General features: G+C 41.5%; 1 protein-coding gene across 2 annotated transcripts in view; it reads right to left on the bottom strand.

Moving 5' to 3' along the window:
* LOC141548583 (ETS-related transcription factor Elf-4-like) overlaps positions 1-19,788 on the bottom strand; it is a 133,853-nt gene that overhangs the window by 65,101 nt on the left and 48,964 nt on the right. For both annotated transcript variants that reach the window (XM_074277585.1, XM_074277586.1), the window contains exon 3: positions 4,273-4,543. In XM_074277585.1, the coding sequence (XP_074133686.1) occupies positions 4,516-4,543 (28 nt within the window). In that variant the 3' untranslated portion in view covers positions 4,273-4,515. The remainder of the gene's footprint in view (positions 1-4,272; positions 4,544-19,788) is intronic.

Here is a 19,788-nt window from a genome sequence, read left to right as displayed (position 1 = left end):
CACCACCGAGCAAAGAATTGGAATTATGCCTTCTTTGTATTTCCCTCGCAACATACCTTTGCCGGCATAAAGCACATTACAAGAACACTGGAACTGTAATAAGGCCCCTTAACACTCAGGAAAAGCCGGTTGTCCCCACAAGCCAGCTGTTCCGCTTTTGAATGGTGTTAACCCTGTGATTTCCACCATCTGGTTTGGGATGTTTCAAAGGCACCAAAAAAATTAACTGAACAAACTGAGGTCTGCTGATACACTGTAGCCCCGCAGCAGGACAGGAAGACATCTGCCCTCCTTCCTCTTCCCCACTTACATAAGTATTTCAACTATCTCTTTTCTCTGGTGTAAGTGACCCTCCTGCTGCTCCAGATAGCCAAGCACCCTCGGGTACATACAGGTTTGTATGTACTCCACATACACATACAGAGAGAGACAGAGACAGAGAAAGAGAGAGAGAGAGAGAGAGAGAGAGAGAGAGAGAGAGAGAGAGAGAGAGAGAGAGAGAGAGAGAGAGAGAGAGAGAAAGAGAGAGAGAGAGAGAGACAGAGACAGAGAGAGAGAGAGAAAGAGAGAGAGAGAGAAAAACAGAGAGAGAGAGAGAGAAAGAGAGAGAGAGACAGAGACAGAGACAGAGACAGAGAGACAGAGAGAGAGAGACAGAGACAGAGAGACAGAGAGAGAGAGAGAGAGAAGAGAGAGAGAGAAAAACAGAGAGAGAGAGAGAGAAAGAGAGAGAGAGAGAGAGACAGAGAGAGAGAGAGAGAACTTAATAGGTTTTGTGAATTTCTGTGATGAAAAATTTCATACCTCTCTTCTATATGCCCCTCTACACTTAGGCTGGGCTTTGAAGAAATATTTTCTTATGGGCAACTAGATGGTGCAGTGATTAGAGCACCATCCTTGAAGTCAGGAAGACCTGAGTTCAAATAGCTGTATGACTCTATGTGAGTCACCTAACTCCAGTTACCTCAGAAAAAAGTATATTTTTGTCAGGTTTTTTTCTCCTTTCTCTTTTTTTCTCATTTTTTATACTAAGGGATAGTTCTCTGGAAGGAAAGAGAGAAGAATATGGGAGACATGTAGGGGGATTGAAAAAAAGATAGTTAAAATCAACTGCAAAAAGAAAAGGCGCCGAGCATGGAAACAGAGTTTCAGAGATGGATGGGACTCTAGCAGCCATTTGACTCAATCCACAACTCAAAATGAATCCCACGACAACAGATCAGATAAGCAACCATCCAACTTCTGCTTGAAGACGTCCATGGAGGGGAAGGAAAACTTTCCGAGAGTCCATTTGGACAGCTTTCATTCTTTAGGTCGAGCCTGAATCTGCCTTTTGCAGCCTCTGGTCAACAGGTTTGTAAATTGGATTCTAGCGTCATTGAACCAAAAGGTCTTAGAGATTGTCTAGTCTCCTAAGAAAGCTAAACATGGCCCCTGCCATCTTGTTTCCCTTTGTCTTTTTCCACTGGACAAAGAAAAACTTCAAAGTCCTGTAGAATGACCACAGATGTTAGAGTAGAATCCTAAGAAGAGGCACCTCACTACTGACCCCAACATACCCAAGAGAAAGGCTGAAGAAGATGCTATAGGAGGTAAGACCAGGGTTCACAAAGGAGATTTTTGTGGATCTGCCAAACCTGACCCTCTGGATGATGGAGCCCAAAAGATACCAACAGATAATGGAGAGAAGTTACCCAAAGGGAAAAAGGGAAATGCTGATATTGCAAAAAATGGAGACGCCAAAACAGACCAGGGGAGGAAAGCTGAAGGTGCTAGAGAAGTCAAATAAATTGTGTCAGTTTCTGATAAATGGGCACTTTGAGAAACCATGCCAGTTGAAATATAATTTTTATCAATTTAATGACAATGCAAAAATTTTGTTTTACTTTGAGTTTAGTCGGATACTTTGGAGATCATCAAACTTAAGTCCTTCCTTATATAGTTGGGGAAATTTATGCTTAAAGAGTAGAAAAAACTTGCCCAAGGTCACAGGTCATTTAGAGACAAAATTAGGAGCAGAGCCCAAGTTTTCTGAACTAAAATCCAGGGATCGATCCGAATCAGCTCAACAATTATAGCCTAGGAATTAGTAGCAATGGGGTAGGGGCTGTTTCTTTTCTTATTCACTTGCTCACCGTGCTCCCCACCCCAAGTGAGGACCATCCTGATATCACCCACTATGGCTGAACCTTTGCCCCCAGGTAAGATTTCATTTCTGATCAGGAAAGTAATAAGCACATGGCTGGGCACATTTTTCCCCTGTGATGAATAAGCTGGATGCAAATTCTATCAAATCATTCTGGACTTAAGCCCGTTGCCTTCCCATCAAGAAATCAGTATGCGGAGTGAAATATGAAGTCAATATCAGTGCCACAACATCTGCTTTTGATGCCTCCAGGACGAGCACCTGCACCCATTTTTCTAGTACTCCACAGATTCAACATACCAGGCATTTTCTCTGTAACTATCATTTTGAAGAGAGCCCCCCCCATGTCTGTGATTGTATTGCATGTCTTGGGTGTTTTAATTTACAAACCTTTTGGAATCTACCCAGTCCATTTTTATTTTTATTTTTTGAGGCAATTGGGGTTAAGTGATTTGCCCAAGGTCATACAGCTAAGAAGTATTAAGTATCTGAGACCACATTTGTACTCAGATCCTACTGACTCCAGGCCTGGTGCACTATCCACTGTGCCATCTAGTTACCTCTTACACTGTCCTTTTAAAGCTATTGTCTCATTTAACCCAAACCATGTGGGGAATGATAGTGCAGTTGGCATTATATCCATTTTACAGATAATAAAACTGTAGCTCAGAGAGAAGTGGCTTGAGCAGAGCCATACAATGGGAAGTGGCCAAAGTTGGCTCCAAGGTTTCCATTGGTGCAACTGAAAGAGAGCTGGATTTGGAATCAGAAGATCTGGATTCAAATCCTGTTTCTGATACTTACTGTATGTGACCTTGGACTATTCCTTTCCCTTCCCTGGGCCTCAGTTTCCTTCTCTGTAAAACAAGCAGGTTGGACTAGAAGAGACACCTATCTGTTCTAGGTCTAGGATCCAATGTGTGATTTTGTATAAATCATTTCATTCCCTGGGTCTAAATCCCCCCCATGAAGTGAGAAAGGTAGTCTACAAGATATTCGAGGTACTCAAATGTGATAATATGTATTAAACATACTTTGAATACTTCATGTTTTAGTAAACTTATAACAGCACTATGAGGCAGATAATGTACCTATTATCCCCATTTAAGAAGGAGAAAACTGAGGCTCAGATAAGGGATAATGACTTCCCCAAGGTCACACAACAAGGAAATGAGTAGATCTGGGATTATGAACTCAGGAAAATGATCTCCAGCAAAGTCAGGATAAGGGAAAGCTGTTTGTCCTTTGTTCTCAAAGAAGATTATGACATTGGGAAGATGATGCTGTGACTTGCAAGTGACTTGGATTTAAGTGAGAGGAGCCGGGCAAGGTCACCGGCCTCCCTTTCCCCTCTGGAGCCAGCGGGGACCAGTGGCTTGACAGAGATCAGGACAACTGGAGGTGGCCCTGGAAGCAATGGGAGACCTTGGTCTTTGTAAACTAAGGTCTTTAACAGGTCTTAGTTCGACTGAGGCAACGCCCATTCAGGGATGAAGGCTAGGGAGCAACTGAGGCAAAGAATCTCCTCTTTCACCTAGTCCAAAAAAAATCTAAATAAATAAATTAATCTGGAGGGGAAGTAGGACTCTGAACTAAATCAAGTCTCATATATATGATAAAGGAAATGGCCAATGAGAGACTAGGAAAAGAATACCCATTGCTAGAGGGACGGGACCTCTGGTGCTCTCCTTCAGGTACATTCACATCCCTTGGATGGTACACTGCAAAGGAAACTGGGATAAGAACCAGGAAATGAAAGCCCCAGGAGTTCTGTCCTCCAGGTGCTGTATTCTTCTCTCTATAGATAGATACATAGATAGCTGCTGTTGTTATTCAGTCATTTTCAGTCATGTCCAATTCTTCCAAGACCTCGTTTGGGGGTTTCTTGGTTTAGATATTACAGGGGGTTGTCATTTCCTGTTTTACACATGAGGAAACTGAGGCAAACAGTGGGAAGGGACATGCCCAGAGTCACACAGCTAGTAAGTGTGTGAAGCCAGTTTTCAGCTCAGGAAGATGAGTCTTCCTGACTCTGGGCCAAGAGCTCTATCCCATGGACCACTTAGCATATGTAATATGCTAATTATGTATTATATCTAGAAGAAAAAAAAAAAAAAGGTAAATACCTTAGGAAGTCCATGCAAGCCAGATGTGGTCATCTCTCTGTGGGAACTACATCTTACATCTCATGTGACTCACTGTGAGGCAGGTCAGGCAGATATTATTCTCCCATTTTATGGATGACAGACTGAGGTCCAGAGCAGTCACATGATATATTCAAGATCACACAAGACAAGATTCGGAATGCTAGTCTCCCGACTCCAAGTCCAGCATTCTTTGCTGTACTCCTGGCTACCTCTTCAAGAAGATTAATCCATGGAAGAGAGAATGCTGACTCTGAAATGAGAAAAAAAAATCATGACAAATTACATTTCCCACATCGCATCCTGTGGGTCTCCGCCAGTAATAGATTCCAATATGCAAACATCAGCCCGGCACATAAGCATTTGCAGCTATCCCCCCGAGCTTGCAGAAATGGCAATGCTCATTTGTAAGTGAAAGGTCGCCCTCCCAGGGCTTACCCTCCAGTCAAGAAAGCAGACAGTCATGTTCCAGTCAGCCCACGATCCCCACTCTAGGCACATTTGCCATTCATGTGACGCATGGTGGGTTCTGTTCTGGGATGGGGTCAAAAGTCAAATCTTCTTCCCTACAACTAGCCAAAGACCTGCTTTCATGGAGAAATGTCTCCGAAGAAAATGGTAGCTGGCTAGGAGAGGTGAAGGATTTTTAGATCAGTCAAAAATCTCCCTGGTTAACAAAAGGCAATGTCCATTGACTCTAAGGAAACTCATTTTCTGGACATCTAGGCAGATAGATTGGATAGGTGCTATAGTAGATAGAGAATTGGGCCTAGAATGAGGAAGACTCGTCTTCCTGAATTCAGATGGGGTCTCAGACACTTATTGTGTGACCTTGGGCACTGTTTGCCTCAGTTTCCTAATCTGTAAAATGAACTAGAGAAGGAAATGGTAAACCACTGCAGCATTTCTGCCAAGAAAACCCCAAATGGGATTGTGAAGAATCAGACATGGTGGAAAAAAATGACTGACTGGAACAAATTTCATGTACAATGTCATCAAGGTAAATCTGGGGGATGGCAGCTAGGACCATTTGGAGGTTGATCAGCAGGTGTAGTCGGGGCACTTTTGCACAAATGTGGCCTGGCCACTAATCAATCTGAGTACGATCTACGAGTTGGAGACAGATAAGGAAGAAGTTGGTTATTGGACCACCACGTCTATACCAAGAAAGTACTTCCAGGGCACAGGGACCAGTTAATGAGACAGGTTAGACCAATTTGCCAGGTAGAGGATGCTGGTTCCACAAAGGGGTTTGGGACAGTTACCATGAATCTAAGGCAGGAGACAGAGTAGAACTGGGATACCGAAGGGAGACAGTGAAGAGGGAGAACCATGGGACGTTAGATCCAGAGCTGAAAGTTATCTAGTCCAACCACTTCATTTCACAGTTCTCGAACTCAAAAGGAGTAGATTGTGAAATATTCCACTTTCCGCAAATGTCCAAGCCAACCATCTCTCCATTTGTCACCTGGCTGCCTCCCTCTGAATTTCTCCAACAAGCCCCAGAAATTTCTTCATCCTGAAAGAGATTTCAGCCTTGGGATTCATATCTTAGAAGTACTCTCTGATTCTTTGAGGACTCTCCTTCCGACTGGATGGCTCCTTCCAGGACTTCTATTTAAAGAGGGCACCCAAGCCACCCATCTCTCTATTTCTTACCAGATTTCACTCGGGACCTCTCCTAGCCAGGTACCTTCTCTCCCTCCTTTTCTCCCCATTTCCTCTCAGGTGCTGTCCTCTCCCTATTAGAATGTAAGCTTCTCAGGGCAAGGGCTGTCCTTCTTTTTACTTGTATTTATAATCCCAGGGCTGAACACATTGCCTGGCGTGCAGTAAACACTTAATAACCACTTGCTAACTGACCGTAATATAAGGAGCTGGTCAGGTTCACAGAAAAACCAAGATCAGTCAGAAATCCATCCTTCACCAGAGGGTTGAAGCCAGAGTCAGGAAGGTCAGAGCCCAGGCCAAGGTCTCAGCTGAACCCAAACTTCTCCCAGAACCAAAGGCCCATCCCATCTACCCAGATTAAATTACTGGGTAGTTCCTATAGGAACAGGTGTTTTAGAATTAACTTTATGGACACCACTCAGAAAGCAATGAGAGCTGCACCACGGTGTAGGAGCAGGCTGCAACACACGGCAAACAAGGGGATTAAGAACAATAAGAAGAATCATAGAGTTCTTGAAGATCCATTCATTTTTCCAACAAATAACAAGCAACTACGGTGCGCAAAATATTGTGCTGGGAAATAATCCAGAGTTTACCTCTGTTATCATGGAATTCTCCATTTGGTAAGGAAGTAGAAGCCCAACAAAGTTCAGCATAATTCCAATATCACATTGGAAATGCATTAGACCAAGGAACTCATGATGAAAAATGCTACCTACCTGCAGATAGAAAACTGATGGCCAGGGGCAGCTAGGTGGCGCAGTGGATAGAGCACCAGCCTTGAATTCAGGAGGACCCAAGTTCAAATCTGGTCTCAGACACTTAACACTTCCTAGCTGTGTGACCCTGGGCAAGTCACCTAACCCCAGCCTCAAAAAAAACGAAAAAATGAGGAAAAAAAAAAGAAAAGAAAAGAAAAAAAGAAAACTGATGGCCTCAGAGTACAGAATGAAGCATTTTTCTTTCTTTTTCTTTTTTTTCCAGAACATGGCTAATGAGATCATATGTTTTGCCCGACTTGGTGTATGTAATGGGCATTGTATTTCTTGACTTATCAATGGAGAGAAGGAAGAGAATTTGAAAATAAAATTTGAAAAAAAAAGTAAGTACATTAAAAAAGGGTCAGACCAAAGTGCTTATTGTGAAGAGGAGGAAACTCATTACTTCCCCCAGAGGGATCTTGAAAGGCTTCCTGGAGGAGCTGGACTTCAAAAGCTAGGTAAGAATTCCGTCAATGAAGAGGGGGAAGAGAGAGAATTCCAGGCATAGGAAACAGCAGGTGCAAAAGCCTGGAAGATGGAGAATAGAAGAAAGAGGGTCAACTACTTTGTGTATAGAAAAGTGTGGGTGTGGGGAGTGATGGGAGAATAAACAGAAAATATACTATGGAGGCAGACTTTGAACTTGGCAAAGTTTGAATTTTACTGACTGTGAGGTCAGTAACAAGTACTATCACTCTGTTGAGGAAATTGAAACTTCAAAATAGGGGGTGACTTACTCAAGGTTTGTGAACTAAGACTGAAATGAGTCAAACTCTTTTTCATCTTTTTAAAGGTCTCCCCATCCCCATCCCACTCCCATGCAGACATCCACTCCTGATGTGAATGCAGTTCAACAGTAATGTGGCTCCCACATGCCAACTTCCCTCAGTAGACAACAGAAAGCTAAAGCAGCCAGCTCAATTCCCCCATCGATCAGATAGCCACACAATTTTAGGAAGATTGAGATTTAGAAATGGGTTGCACCAACAAGACTATATGATGATCAATTCTGATGGACGTGGCCACTTTCAACAATGACACAAACCAAATCAATTCCAATAGAGCAGTAATGAACTGAACCAGCTACACCCAGCAAAAGAACTCTGGGAGATGACTATGAACCACTACATAGAATTCCCAATCCCTCTATTTTTGTCCACCTGCATTTTTGATTTCCTTCACAGGCTAATTGTACACTGTTTCAAGGTCTGATTCTTTTTGTACAGCAAAATAACTATGGACATGTATACATATATTTTATTTAACTTATACTTTAACATATTTAACATGTATTGGTCAACCTGCCATGTGGGGGTGGGGGGAAGGAGGGGAAAAATTAGAACAAAAGGTTTGGCAATGGTCAAGGCTGTAAAATTACCCATGCATATATCTGGTAAATAAAAAGCTATAATAAAAAAAAAAGAAATGGGTTGCACCAAATGATCTTTTTGGTCTCTTAAAATTCACTGTTTGTGATCTGGTGGCCCACATTGGTCTTACCCATTGACAACTGGGCATCTAGCTCTACCAGGCTTCCCAGACTCCCGAACTTAGTGACTCTTCTCCACAGGATCACAGAATGTTTGAAGTTGGAAGGACAATCTCAAAATCTCTTTTAAAAACTTAAGAAATGATTGTATGATGTGGGAGGGCCTTCATTGGAGAAGGTGCTGTTCTGTATAAGCAAAGCAGAACTGGATTAGCCCAGAAGAAACTCGGGATGCGCTAAATTAGAAAAACACCCCGAATGTTCACAGGGACTATTTGTGTCTGACCTGTGGTAGAGCATTCTAAGCTCTGAGAAGTCACAGTTGGGCACACTAACTTGACTGTAACAAAGTGATGTCATTTCAGTCCTTTCCAGAATGAACGACAACAACATAACCTAATGTTACAGAAAAGGAAACAAAGACTCAGATAAATAAACTCCATTTAAATCGATGCAATGGGCATTTGCTAAGCATTAGGAGAAGCGACCATTTTCACATCACACAATAACAGCAAATCATATTTCTAAAGCTCCTTAAATTTTACAAAATATGCTCCTCACAATAGTGTGTAAATTGTTTTCCCCATTTAACAGAGAAGTTTTTTTTAAAATTTGTCCAAATGTAAACACACACACACACACACACACCCTAATAAGTGGCTGAGCCAAATCCTTTGATGACAAACCCAGGGCTCTTTCCTTCAAGCAACAGAGAAAAACAATGAGCAAATTCACAGAACGAGCTCCTTTTATACTTCACTTGTAAAGAGCGGCCATTAATTAGTTTGAAGAGGACCTCGTATATGACTGAACAAGTGTTGCTGCAGTTGGATCAAAGCAGTGACATGAAGTGTGAATTTTGCACATTCTTGTGGAAAACCAAACAACTTTTCATTTACGACTTTGATGGTTTTAATGAAGGGAATGCATCTTACTTAAAGCAAGCAAATGATTAACTTGCACCATGGAAGTCAATAAACTGGTCCCTAATGAATGACCTGGTTATTTGTTTTTCTCTCCCAATGGATATTAGTAGTCAGTTACATAGGGCCAGCATCAGGAATCCAAAGACCTGGGTTCAAATCCTGCCCCTCGTGTTCCTAGCTGTATGATCTTTGGGCTGACAACCTCCTGAGGCCCCAGGCAACTTTCTAGAACTGGATATGGCACTTCGCTAGATACTAACGAATCCACAATCCGAGCCCAAAAAGAAACAGATGGTAGGCGGTGATGGTCACTGTCAACAACATCTAAACAATAGTGAACAATTCAGTCGATTTAGTGAAAAAAGAGATTAAACAGTTTCTATGATGCCAGTTTCTAGTTGTCAGAATAAGTTAGGTGCTGTTCATTAGGTTATTTAAACAGAATGGAGACATCGTAACTAAAGCATTTTTTCAGTCCCTTATACCCTCCCCTCCCCTCCCCTCCATCAGAGACGTGACCTGAAGAATCATATATAACATTTGCCTCAGTCTTCTTAGGATGATTTTTCCTACCAGGTCCTTAAAGAGAAAGAAAAACAAAAAGAGGATTTACGTTTACAGGTCGCTGACACATAAAAATATAATTAAAGCACTAAATCTTTCCAAAGAAATGTGATGTACAAAATTAAATTCAGCATTTAGCTGGCAAGGAGTCCCATTGGCTAGATCAAAGTGATATATGGAGGATCCGTTCTGAGGTCCTGTAGGTGATTATTTTATGGGATTATATTCTGGCGGGCCCCCAGTGTTATGATTTCTCTCTGAGACTGTCAGCCAGGGTGAATTACTGGCGATATTAGCTGGAACCCAAGATCGAGCTACATTAACGGGCCTTGATTTTATTTCTCCTCAAATGCCATGGAGACATATGGAAGTCGGTCTTTCCTCTCACATTTCCAGAGCCCTGCGACAAATCAGCATTTACCATTCCCCCGCACCAGAGAACATTTCTTTGCATTGGATTTCAGAGTCAAGAGAAAGCTAGAGCATCTTGTTTCTAAAAACCTGGTTTATTGGCCCTATAAAACTGTCACTGGCTTATGCCTGTCTTGTAAATATTGGCTAAAATTAACATAAACTTCCTGAATGGGGGTGGGGGTGGGCAGCCCGTTCACAGAGTGGGGAGGAGCGAGGAAGAGAAAATGGATGAGAATAGGAGAGATTATTTACCACCACCACCCCCATGAGATTTTAACTGAAAACAATTAGTGGGAAAGACACCACTTCTTGCTATAACTTATTCTGGGGCCTAATGAGGACATGGGATAGCCAGAAAGGGCCTGGGTACGAGCACCAACAAACGGCCATGTTATTTACAGACTCGAACGCTGACCACATTCTCTGGCATGAATCACAGGGCCGCCGTTCTGGCTCGCCTCCTGAAAATCTATTGGGAAGCTGTATATTTGGAAGCTCTGACTGCCTTCCTTGTAGGATGGGCGACCCAATCAATCCTCTGGGTTATGACCAGGTGTAAGTCATAAAACAGCAGTTATAGCAGGTTTTATAGAGCTGCGAGGCGGGCCACTCATGAGGAGGATATGTTCATAATAGCCTTAAAAAGGAGACTATCCTTCATGTCCTTCACTTGCTTCTCCCAGGGAAGGCGCTGCTTCAGAGCAACAGCCTTATTTACTAACATTTCTGGCCATTTGAAAACCTTTTTGCATTCACTTCTAGCTCAGTTCGCTTAGCAAGTATTTATTAGGTGCTGAGCTTGTCCAAGGAACACTAGAAGGGTGCCAGAGACTTACAGAATGGGCCTCGTGGGCCAGCTAGCGAAGGATCCCATCTCTAACTGGAGCGCTGAAGGACAAGTGACGGGAAGGCCCGTTCAACTGTCCTCCCTTCCGTCCAGCCCAGAGCTTATACCTCTCAAAAGAAAAGGGATAGTCTATGGGCACTGAATTATACATTGTTAATATCTTTTATATTATGGGGGGACGGTCTATGGTGGCTTGTGGGCAAGTCATTAGGAAGGGGCAGAAATGTTTAAGAAAAAGAATCAATAAGCCTTTTTTTAATCTCACAGGTTGGACATTTTACAAATATTCATCATTATTCATATAGACATAATATCTCACAGTAGGGAAAGAACCTCAGGGATCATCCAGTCCAAATAAACCTGGACAGAAATGTTCTCTCCACGACATCCCGAACCAATAGTCACCTCCAGTGAAGGCAATCTTCTGTCTCCCAAATTCATTCATTCAACTTTGGAATTACTAGGAGTTTACTGGAGCTAGAACTGAAAAGAAGCTTGGACATAATCTAATCCAGCTCCCTCGCCCCAGAAAAACTGAGACCCAGAGGAGGATAAAGGAAGCATTCCTCTAGTCCTCTCACTGTGCTGGCTACCCACTTCTAGACGGACTCTAAATCAAGTTAACTCTATATAAAAAGTATAACTCCACATGCACCCCACATATTCATCTATCTTTATAATGGAGAAGTGGGGGGCTCCTGGGACAGAATGGCACACACATCGTCAGATAAAATTTCTGTAATCAAATGTTTCACTAATTGTTTCTCCATCACAAAGGAGTGTTCAATCTGGGGATGGAGATGAGGAAGGAAATGATTGTAAAAATAAAGACAACAGGTATTAAAAAAAGAGTCCAAGGAAGGGGATGTGGCTGGACCTGTGATTTCATCAGCACAGAGATTCTGACCCTCTTATCTACTGTTACAGACTGAAAGCACTGAGAGGTCATTTGATTTCCTCAGGGTCACACAGGCAATAGTATATGGCCTTGGTGGGATTTATATGAAATCAAGTCTTCCCGGTTCCAAGGCCAGTTCCCCATTCACCATACCAAAGCTTCTTCTTTTTAAAATTTTAATAGAATTTTGTTTTTCCAAATACATGCAAAGATAGTTTCCAACATTCACCCTTGCAAAACCTTGTGTTCCAAAATTTTTCCCTCTATCCCCCTTCCCTCCCCTAGACAGCAAATAATCCAATATAGGTTAAACACGTTCAGTTCTTCTAAATATATTTCCGTATTCATCATGCCGTACAGGAAAATCTGATCAAAAGGGAAAAAACACAAGAAAGAAAAAAACATCAAGCAAACAAACAACAACAAAGTGAAAACCCTGTGCTTTGATTCACATTCAGTCTCCATAGTTCTCTCTCTGGATGCAGATGGCACTTTCCATCCCAAGTCTATATACAAGATGTAAATAATGGAATATTATCATTCTATAAAAATGATAAACAAGCTGATTTTAGAAAAGCCCAGAAAGATTTGCACAAACTGATGCTGAGCAAAACTAGCAGAACCAGAAATATACAATAACAGCAAGACTGTGTGATGATCAACTATGACACACTTGGTTCTTCTCAGCGGTTCAGTGATCCAAAGCAATTCCAATAGACTTTGGACAGAAAATGTCATCTGCATCCAGAGAAAGAACTATGGAGACTGAAAATAAATCAGTTCAGGCTATGTTTGCTTTTTTTTTTCTTTTTCTTCTGCTTTTTTCTCTCATGGTTTTTCCTTTTTTCTCATTTTTCTCTCCCAATATGATTCATAAAGAAATGTGTATCTTTAAAAAATAAATGTACATATATAAGCAGAAAACAAATAAAGTGATATAAAAAACAAGTCTATATATCAAAGCTTCTTAAACTGTGAGTCATGACCTCATATATGGTCACCTAACTCAATGTTGGGATGGCAAAATTATTATTTATTATTAGTAAATGTTTGAGATATATATGTTATATACCTATATACTTAGTCACATAAAAATTTCTCAGGCAAAAAGGGATTGCAAGTAGAAAAATTTACCATCGTGTATTTCCAATAAAAATACTTTTAAAAAATAATATAAATTTATGCTCTTCCTTTCAATGATATTTTTCATTTATTTAATCAAAAAAATCTGCCTTCATTAGTTAACTTTAATTAATAATTAACTAAGCCTCCCTCCTGATAGCAAATAGGTGTGTGAAGCTTAATCATACCATGGAGATTCAAACACCCTTTTCCCTTCTGAATCAAAAACATACTTTCATTTCTTTATCCTCAAGGTAAATGGATTTGGGGGGGGGGATTACCTTCGAATAAAGAAGAATCAGCTGAAGCACAATTCTGGAACTTGCTCATTAGGCCTCTTTGCTGGAACATGGTGGTCAGGTCAAGGTCTTTACCAGCAATGATGAGAAGAAACTAAAAGATACCTGGGCCTAGAAACACATATCATAGTGCACAGGGAGAAACAAAATGACATCTGCAGTGTCAAAAAAATGACAGATCTTTTTTCCAAAGCAGTCACCCTAGAGATCTGACCAATAGTGAAGATCTCGGAACTGATGTGTTTGCTCAGACATGCTGGGGAGCAGCTATTGCCTACAGAGATGAGGAGACTCTGCTCAGCAACTGGCGTGATGGGTCCCTGTGGACATCAGTTGCCCAGCAACAGGCTCTGATTCCTTGGAGCAGGGAGATGGTGTGATGAGAACGTACTAAGACACCTTTAAGAAGCCTCCTTTTCTGCATCATCCAACAGGAGAGACCCAAGTGGCAATGTGGAAAGATCCTTGGACCAAAGCCACATGCTTAGGTTGGAACCTCACCTTTGCCACTTATAAACTGGGTGGCTTTAAATGAATCATTTAACCTCCATGGGCCCCACTTTTCCCATCTCTCCTTCTCTACTGCCTCCTTTCCCACTACCTCCAAATATGGCCATCTCCCAGTGCCAACCCCTTAAGCTCTCATCCCTGAGCCCTCCTCCTTTCACAGCTAAACACTTAGAAAAAGCTGCCTGCATTCAACAAGTGCCTCTATTCCTATAACATTGCTTTCTCCCAGTTGTCCTCCAACCCACAAAGGATCATAAATTCGGAGAGGGCACATCCAAATTTCTCATTTTTATCAATGAAGAAACCGACTCCAAGAGAGTTAGGTGACTCAGTCATACAGTGCAAAAACATAGATCCTGTAATTCGGACAGTTCCTTTTTTATTAAAGCTTTTTAATGACAAAACATATGCATGGGCAATTTTTCAACACTGACCCTTGCAAAATTTTCTGTTCCAACCCCCCCCTTTCCACTACCCCTCCTCTAGCTGGCAGGTAGTCCAATACATGTTAAATATGCTAAATTATATGTTAAATCCAATATATGTATACAAATTTATACAGTGATTTTGCTGCACAAGCAAAATCAGATCAAGAAGGAAAAAAAGTGGAAAGAAAACAAAATGCAAGCAAACAACAACAGAAAGAGTGAAACTGCTATGCTGTGGCCCACCCTCAGTTCCCATCGTCCTCTCTGGGAATAGATGGCTCTCTTCATCACTGAACAAGTGGAACAGATTTGAATCATCTCACTGTTGAAGAGAGCCACCCTGGACAGCTCCTTAGCAGTCTCCTTTGCTAGATCACTAAGACACCATTAAGACTCTTCAAGAAGACTCTTTTTCTACATTATCCTACAGGAGAGACCCAAGTGACAATGTGGATCCTTGGAGCAAAGCCACACACCTAGGTTGGAACCTCACCTTTGCCACTTACAAACTGGGTGACTTTAAACAAATCATTTAACTTCCACGGGCCTTGCTTTTCTCATCTCTCTTTCTCTACTGCCTCCTTTCCCATTACCTCCAAATATGGCCATCTAACAACTACAGTCCAGAATATTCCTGGATTCTGTTGTTGGGAATCAAAATCTGGGTAAATATCACTAAATTGCATATCAGGAGTGTGTATCAATAGACCTGATGCTACTCCTTCTCCTGGGTGATAGATCACACATTGTCTACCATCTCCCACACCGGGACATCCCCTCCAGGCTCTGTCCTCGGCCCTCTTCTCTTTCCCTCTCTCTCACTACTCTCTCATAAGCTCATGTAGAATCGATTATTCTCTGTCCATAGGTAACTCCCAGATCTGTATATCTAGTCCTAATTCCCTCTCCTTCACTCTAGTTTCTCATCACCTTAACATCATAAAGTCAAAGCTCTCGAGCTGGAAGGGATTTTAGAAGCCATCTAGTCTAACCTGGTCAGTTTACAGAGGAAACCAAGACCCAGGGAGGTCCAGGGGCTTGCCCAGGGTCATACAGCTGGTAAGTGTCTGAGGCAGGATTTGAAATCATACCTGTCCACCATACCACATTTCCTAGACATTTCTATCTGGATGTCCTGTAAGCATCTCCACCCCAAATTTTTCTCCGGTGCTTGACACACTTCATAAATAATCACTGACACAACTCCACATGTCCAAGACAGAGTTCACTGTCTTCCCAATCAAAAGCTGCAGAGGGTCACAGTCAGTGGGGGGATTCTGGGTGAGGTATAAGACCCTTCATCCCAGAAGGAACCTGTTGACAATGTCTGGTTCGGCTCCCCATCTCCCCTAAGGGCTCTCAGCCTTCCTGAGAAGTCGGGGGCAGTGACAACCTGTGTTGTGATTGAAGCAGAGGGCTACCAGGTGTCAAACTACATATATAGCAAGTTGTTCATGTGGTTCCAGGTGCACAGTATACACTGGGTGCATGCCCAGTGTTTTTGTTACATAAGGGTATGAGGGTATATAATGGGGAAAGACCTTGTAATACATGGACTCCATTTTCCCACCATCCTCAGGAGTCCCGCCTTATCACTCCTCCACTAGGAAGGGATATTTTAATCACGCTGGCATGGGAGCTCTAGAAAGCACAGTATGTTTTGTCACCCCAACTTGGGGGCTGTAGAAAGCAGGACACAACAAAAGCTGTCCCTCTTCCAAAGCCACTCTTTCTGTTGAGGGCACCGCCATCCTTCCAGGTATCTAGATGGGCAACCTCAAAGTTATCCTTGTCCCTTCCTAATCCCTCATCCTCCACATTCACTTAGTTGCCAAGTCTTACCAATTCTCCATTCACAGCATCTTTCTCACCCATCCCCTTCTCTCTACTTATACAACCAGACCTTTCCTTTACTTCTAATACTCCTACCTACTTGTCAAGGACTCCTCCTCCTGGTCCATGTTACTGACAAACTGGTCTGCCAGCTGTTGCCCAAACTCAACATGCCATCACCTTCCTCTCGATTTTTGCACAGACCTTGTCTCATGTCTTCAATGTGTCCCCTGGTCATCTATACCACTAAAATTCCCTTCTAGATTCAGCTCGGGTGTCCCCTTCTCCAGGAAGTATTTCTTGAGCCCCACTTTTCTAGGGCTCTCTCCCTCCTCAAATTACTCTGCCATTTCCTTACATTTTATATCATGGATACCCCAATAGAATTCTTGAGGGAAGGGACAGTTTGGATTTTGTCTGTGTCTCCAGTATCTAGTCCCAGTGATTGACATATTACATATGCTTAAAAAACACTGCTTGACTCTCAAGTGGGTTAATGATTCTTATACTTCCCATCTCCACAAGCTGTTGTGGGAAAAAATGAGTGTCACAAATCTGGAGCTGGAAGAGGCCAAATCCCTTATTTTACAGAGTCCGAGAGATGTGACATGACTCTTCCAAGAGCCACATAGCTAAAAGATGGATGAGGTGAGATTAGAACCCGGTCTTCCTTCTTCCAGGTGCCTTACCTGTGGATACTTAGGAAACTCTAAAGAGTTAAAAATATGAATCAATGGCTCCTACGCCTAGCACTGAAAAGGACCTCTAGTTCAGCTCATAGAACTTTTACAGAGAAGAGAACTGAATCCTAGAGGGAGGGAAGTGACTTAGCCAAGATCATACAGGTAGATCTGCCTTTTGATCCCAGGTCCTCTGATTCCAAATCAGAATGGTTATTATTTTCATCTGGATATGGACAGCATCAGCAACTAAATTCCTAGGCAGACAAACCTGAACCAAAGATAATTCTAAGTTCCTCTCCCACCACCCCTATATCATACCTTTCTAAATTGCTAAGAAGATATTCCCTCATGCTCCCGGGACTGGCATCCATTTGCCCTGGGTTCATTTGTCTTCAGCCATCTTCCTGGTTTAGTTTTTTTTTTTTTTTTGGAAATTTGGTGGGGAATTAGAACCTGGTCTGTGTGTAAGAAATCTGAAAGAAATCTGGGAAAAGACAAGAGGGATAAGGAACTGGAGTGTCATTTGATATCATCTTGATAAAAATGGCAGGTCCTCACCCTCAGCCTGCCACAATTAGGGTGATAAATGCCTGTTTCTTAGAGGCTTGTTTGAAAGTCAATTATGTAGATGATTCAGGGAATAGAGACAGATGGCCTTCTTCTGCAGATGAGACAATCACGTTGAACTTTGATGCAAGCCCAGAAAACACTGTCATTTCTGAGCCTCAGAGAAGGCCCCTGTCTCAGAGCTCACCAAAGGACAATATGGATTTTTGCATTTGCCCCTTTCCGTTGACACTGCCCAGATGCCTTTTTATCCAGAGCCTCCCCCTTCAGCCTCCCCCCAACCATGGAAGCTCTGCTGTATTTCATCTTGAAGTCAAATATTGATCGTCCAGTCTGTCCGTGAGACTTTGATTAACACAGAAGGTTGCCATGTAAGCATCTTTTTCTTTGTTTTCGGCTAATTCCTTTTTTATTATTCACTTGCTGCAGTAAATCTTACTTTTATTGTCCAACTACTGAAGAAAGAAAAATGGATTGATTTGAGTAGCTAAATAATTCAGACTGCAGTTTGGGGAGGGGAAGGGTGCAGAAGGGCAGGAACTTAGGGATTTTTAAAGAAGGTTTGATGAATTCTATCCTGCATCTTTCTGGGCCTTCACCCACATATACCTCTAATCCTTTCCAACACTGAGGAGAAAAGGGAAAAAATGTTTTTTATTGACTTACAGGTGGGAAGGAGATATAGATGCTGACAGGTTAATGATGCTTTAATGTGACGACGAGATTCAGAAATTATTGTTATGACAAGTCCGGGTTCAAAACCTCTGGCTGAGTGACTGAGTCACCCACCTTCAACACAAGGGCACCCACGGTACTGAGCTTTAAACACTAGCTTTGAGCCTTCAACAGTCAATCCCATACCGCTAGGCTTCCCTAGCTCTCTGTGATGGGAGGTTAGTACTTCCAAACCCAGGAAAGGGAAGTACGGGAAGTAAAGGCAAGAACAGAAACCACAGATGTGGTGAGGGACTTACAGACTCACCACATCTCAGAGAGGAAAGGATGCCCTCTGGCCACCCAGGCCAACCTGGACCTGAAAGAGATAGCCACAGTCCAAAGCATTCCAACAAAGGGGCCTCCAGCCTCTGCTTGAAAATCTCCAATGAGGAAAAACCCACTCCATCCTACTTTTAGAAAGCTCTACTCAGGGGTATGCTGGAAAATGCTTAAAACAACTGGCTTTGTGGGGGGGAGGGATTATCTGTACGACACACTTTTAAATTTAATCTGCATTACTGACACTCTCTCAATTACTTTCTCAAGTCTACACATTTGACAAAATAATAAATTAAGGTCTAATTTGTAACATAACAATTGGCTCTTAAGAGTTGGTTCAAGCTGGTTCTGACATACCCCTAAAATTGGTCAAAAAGTTCCTGGCACCAAGTTTAAGTGTGCTTTGTTGCATTTTTCAACCACTGCTCCTAGTTTTACCCACTTTGGCCAATTGGAACAACAAAATTAATCCCTCTTTTCTAATAAGAGCCCTTTCAATACTTAAAGACAACTTTAGAATAGAGGAAATAATGGTAAGTAAAACTGAGAGGGAGGCAAATAAATGAGAGATTAAAAGGAAAAAAAGAAAGGATAAAAAGTAGGACCAGGGGCAGAGTAGGGCCAAAGAAATCAACAAAAATGAACCAAGATGTTTCACTTAAAACATCATGAGGGGAAGGCGAATTCCTTCTCTTGTACCACCTTCTTCTATTTGTAAAGAGGAAAATGGAAGTAAAGGAAAAAAATATGAAAAGATAGGATAGAAATACATAATTAGCGATCATAACTATGTATGGGAATGGGATGAGTTCCCCTTTAAATAGAAAAGTAGAGCAGAATGGATTAGAAATCATATTCTGACAATATGTTATTTATATAACATGACTTTGAAACACAAAGATTCATATGGAGTTAAAAAAAGGTTGGGAGCAAAATCAATTGTGCCAGTTGAACTTAAAAAAAGCAGGTTTAGCAATCATCATTTCAGATAAGGCTACATTAAATGTAGACAAGATAAAAAGAGATGAACATGGAAATTATATAATGCTTAAAGGCACCATACATGATGGATTAATATGAAAACACACGCTTAATATAAATATGCCTAATAGCATAGTATCCAAATATCTAAAATATTTAATAGAACAGTTAATCAAATTGGAGAAATACAGAGTAAAATGATAATAATGTACCCCTTTCTGACCTAGATAAATCTAATCAAAAAACAAACAAAAAAAGAACCCAAATAGAATTTTGGAAAAATTGGATATAATAATTCTCTAATGATTTATTAACTGAATAGAAATATATGTATGTGTATATATGTGTGTGTATATATATATATATATATATATATATATATATATATATATATATATATATATATATATATATACTTCTAAGCTGTACATGGATCAATCATAAATACTACCTATATGCATGGACATACAGAGCTCAAGAAATAATGTAGAAAAGCAGAAAAAGTAAAC

Source organism: Sminthopsis crassicaudata, chromosome X (assembly GCF_048593235.1).
Source record: "Sminthopsis crassicaudata isolate SCR6 chromosome X, ASM4859323v1, whole genome shotgun sequence".
NCBI lineage: Eukaryota > Metazoa > Chordata > Mammalia > Dasyuromorphia > Dasyuridae > Sminthopsis > Sminthopsis crassicaudata.
This window is presented reverse-complemented; position numbering and strand designations above follow the sequence as displayed.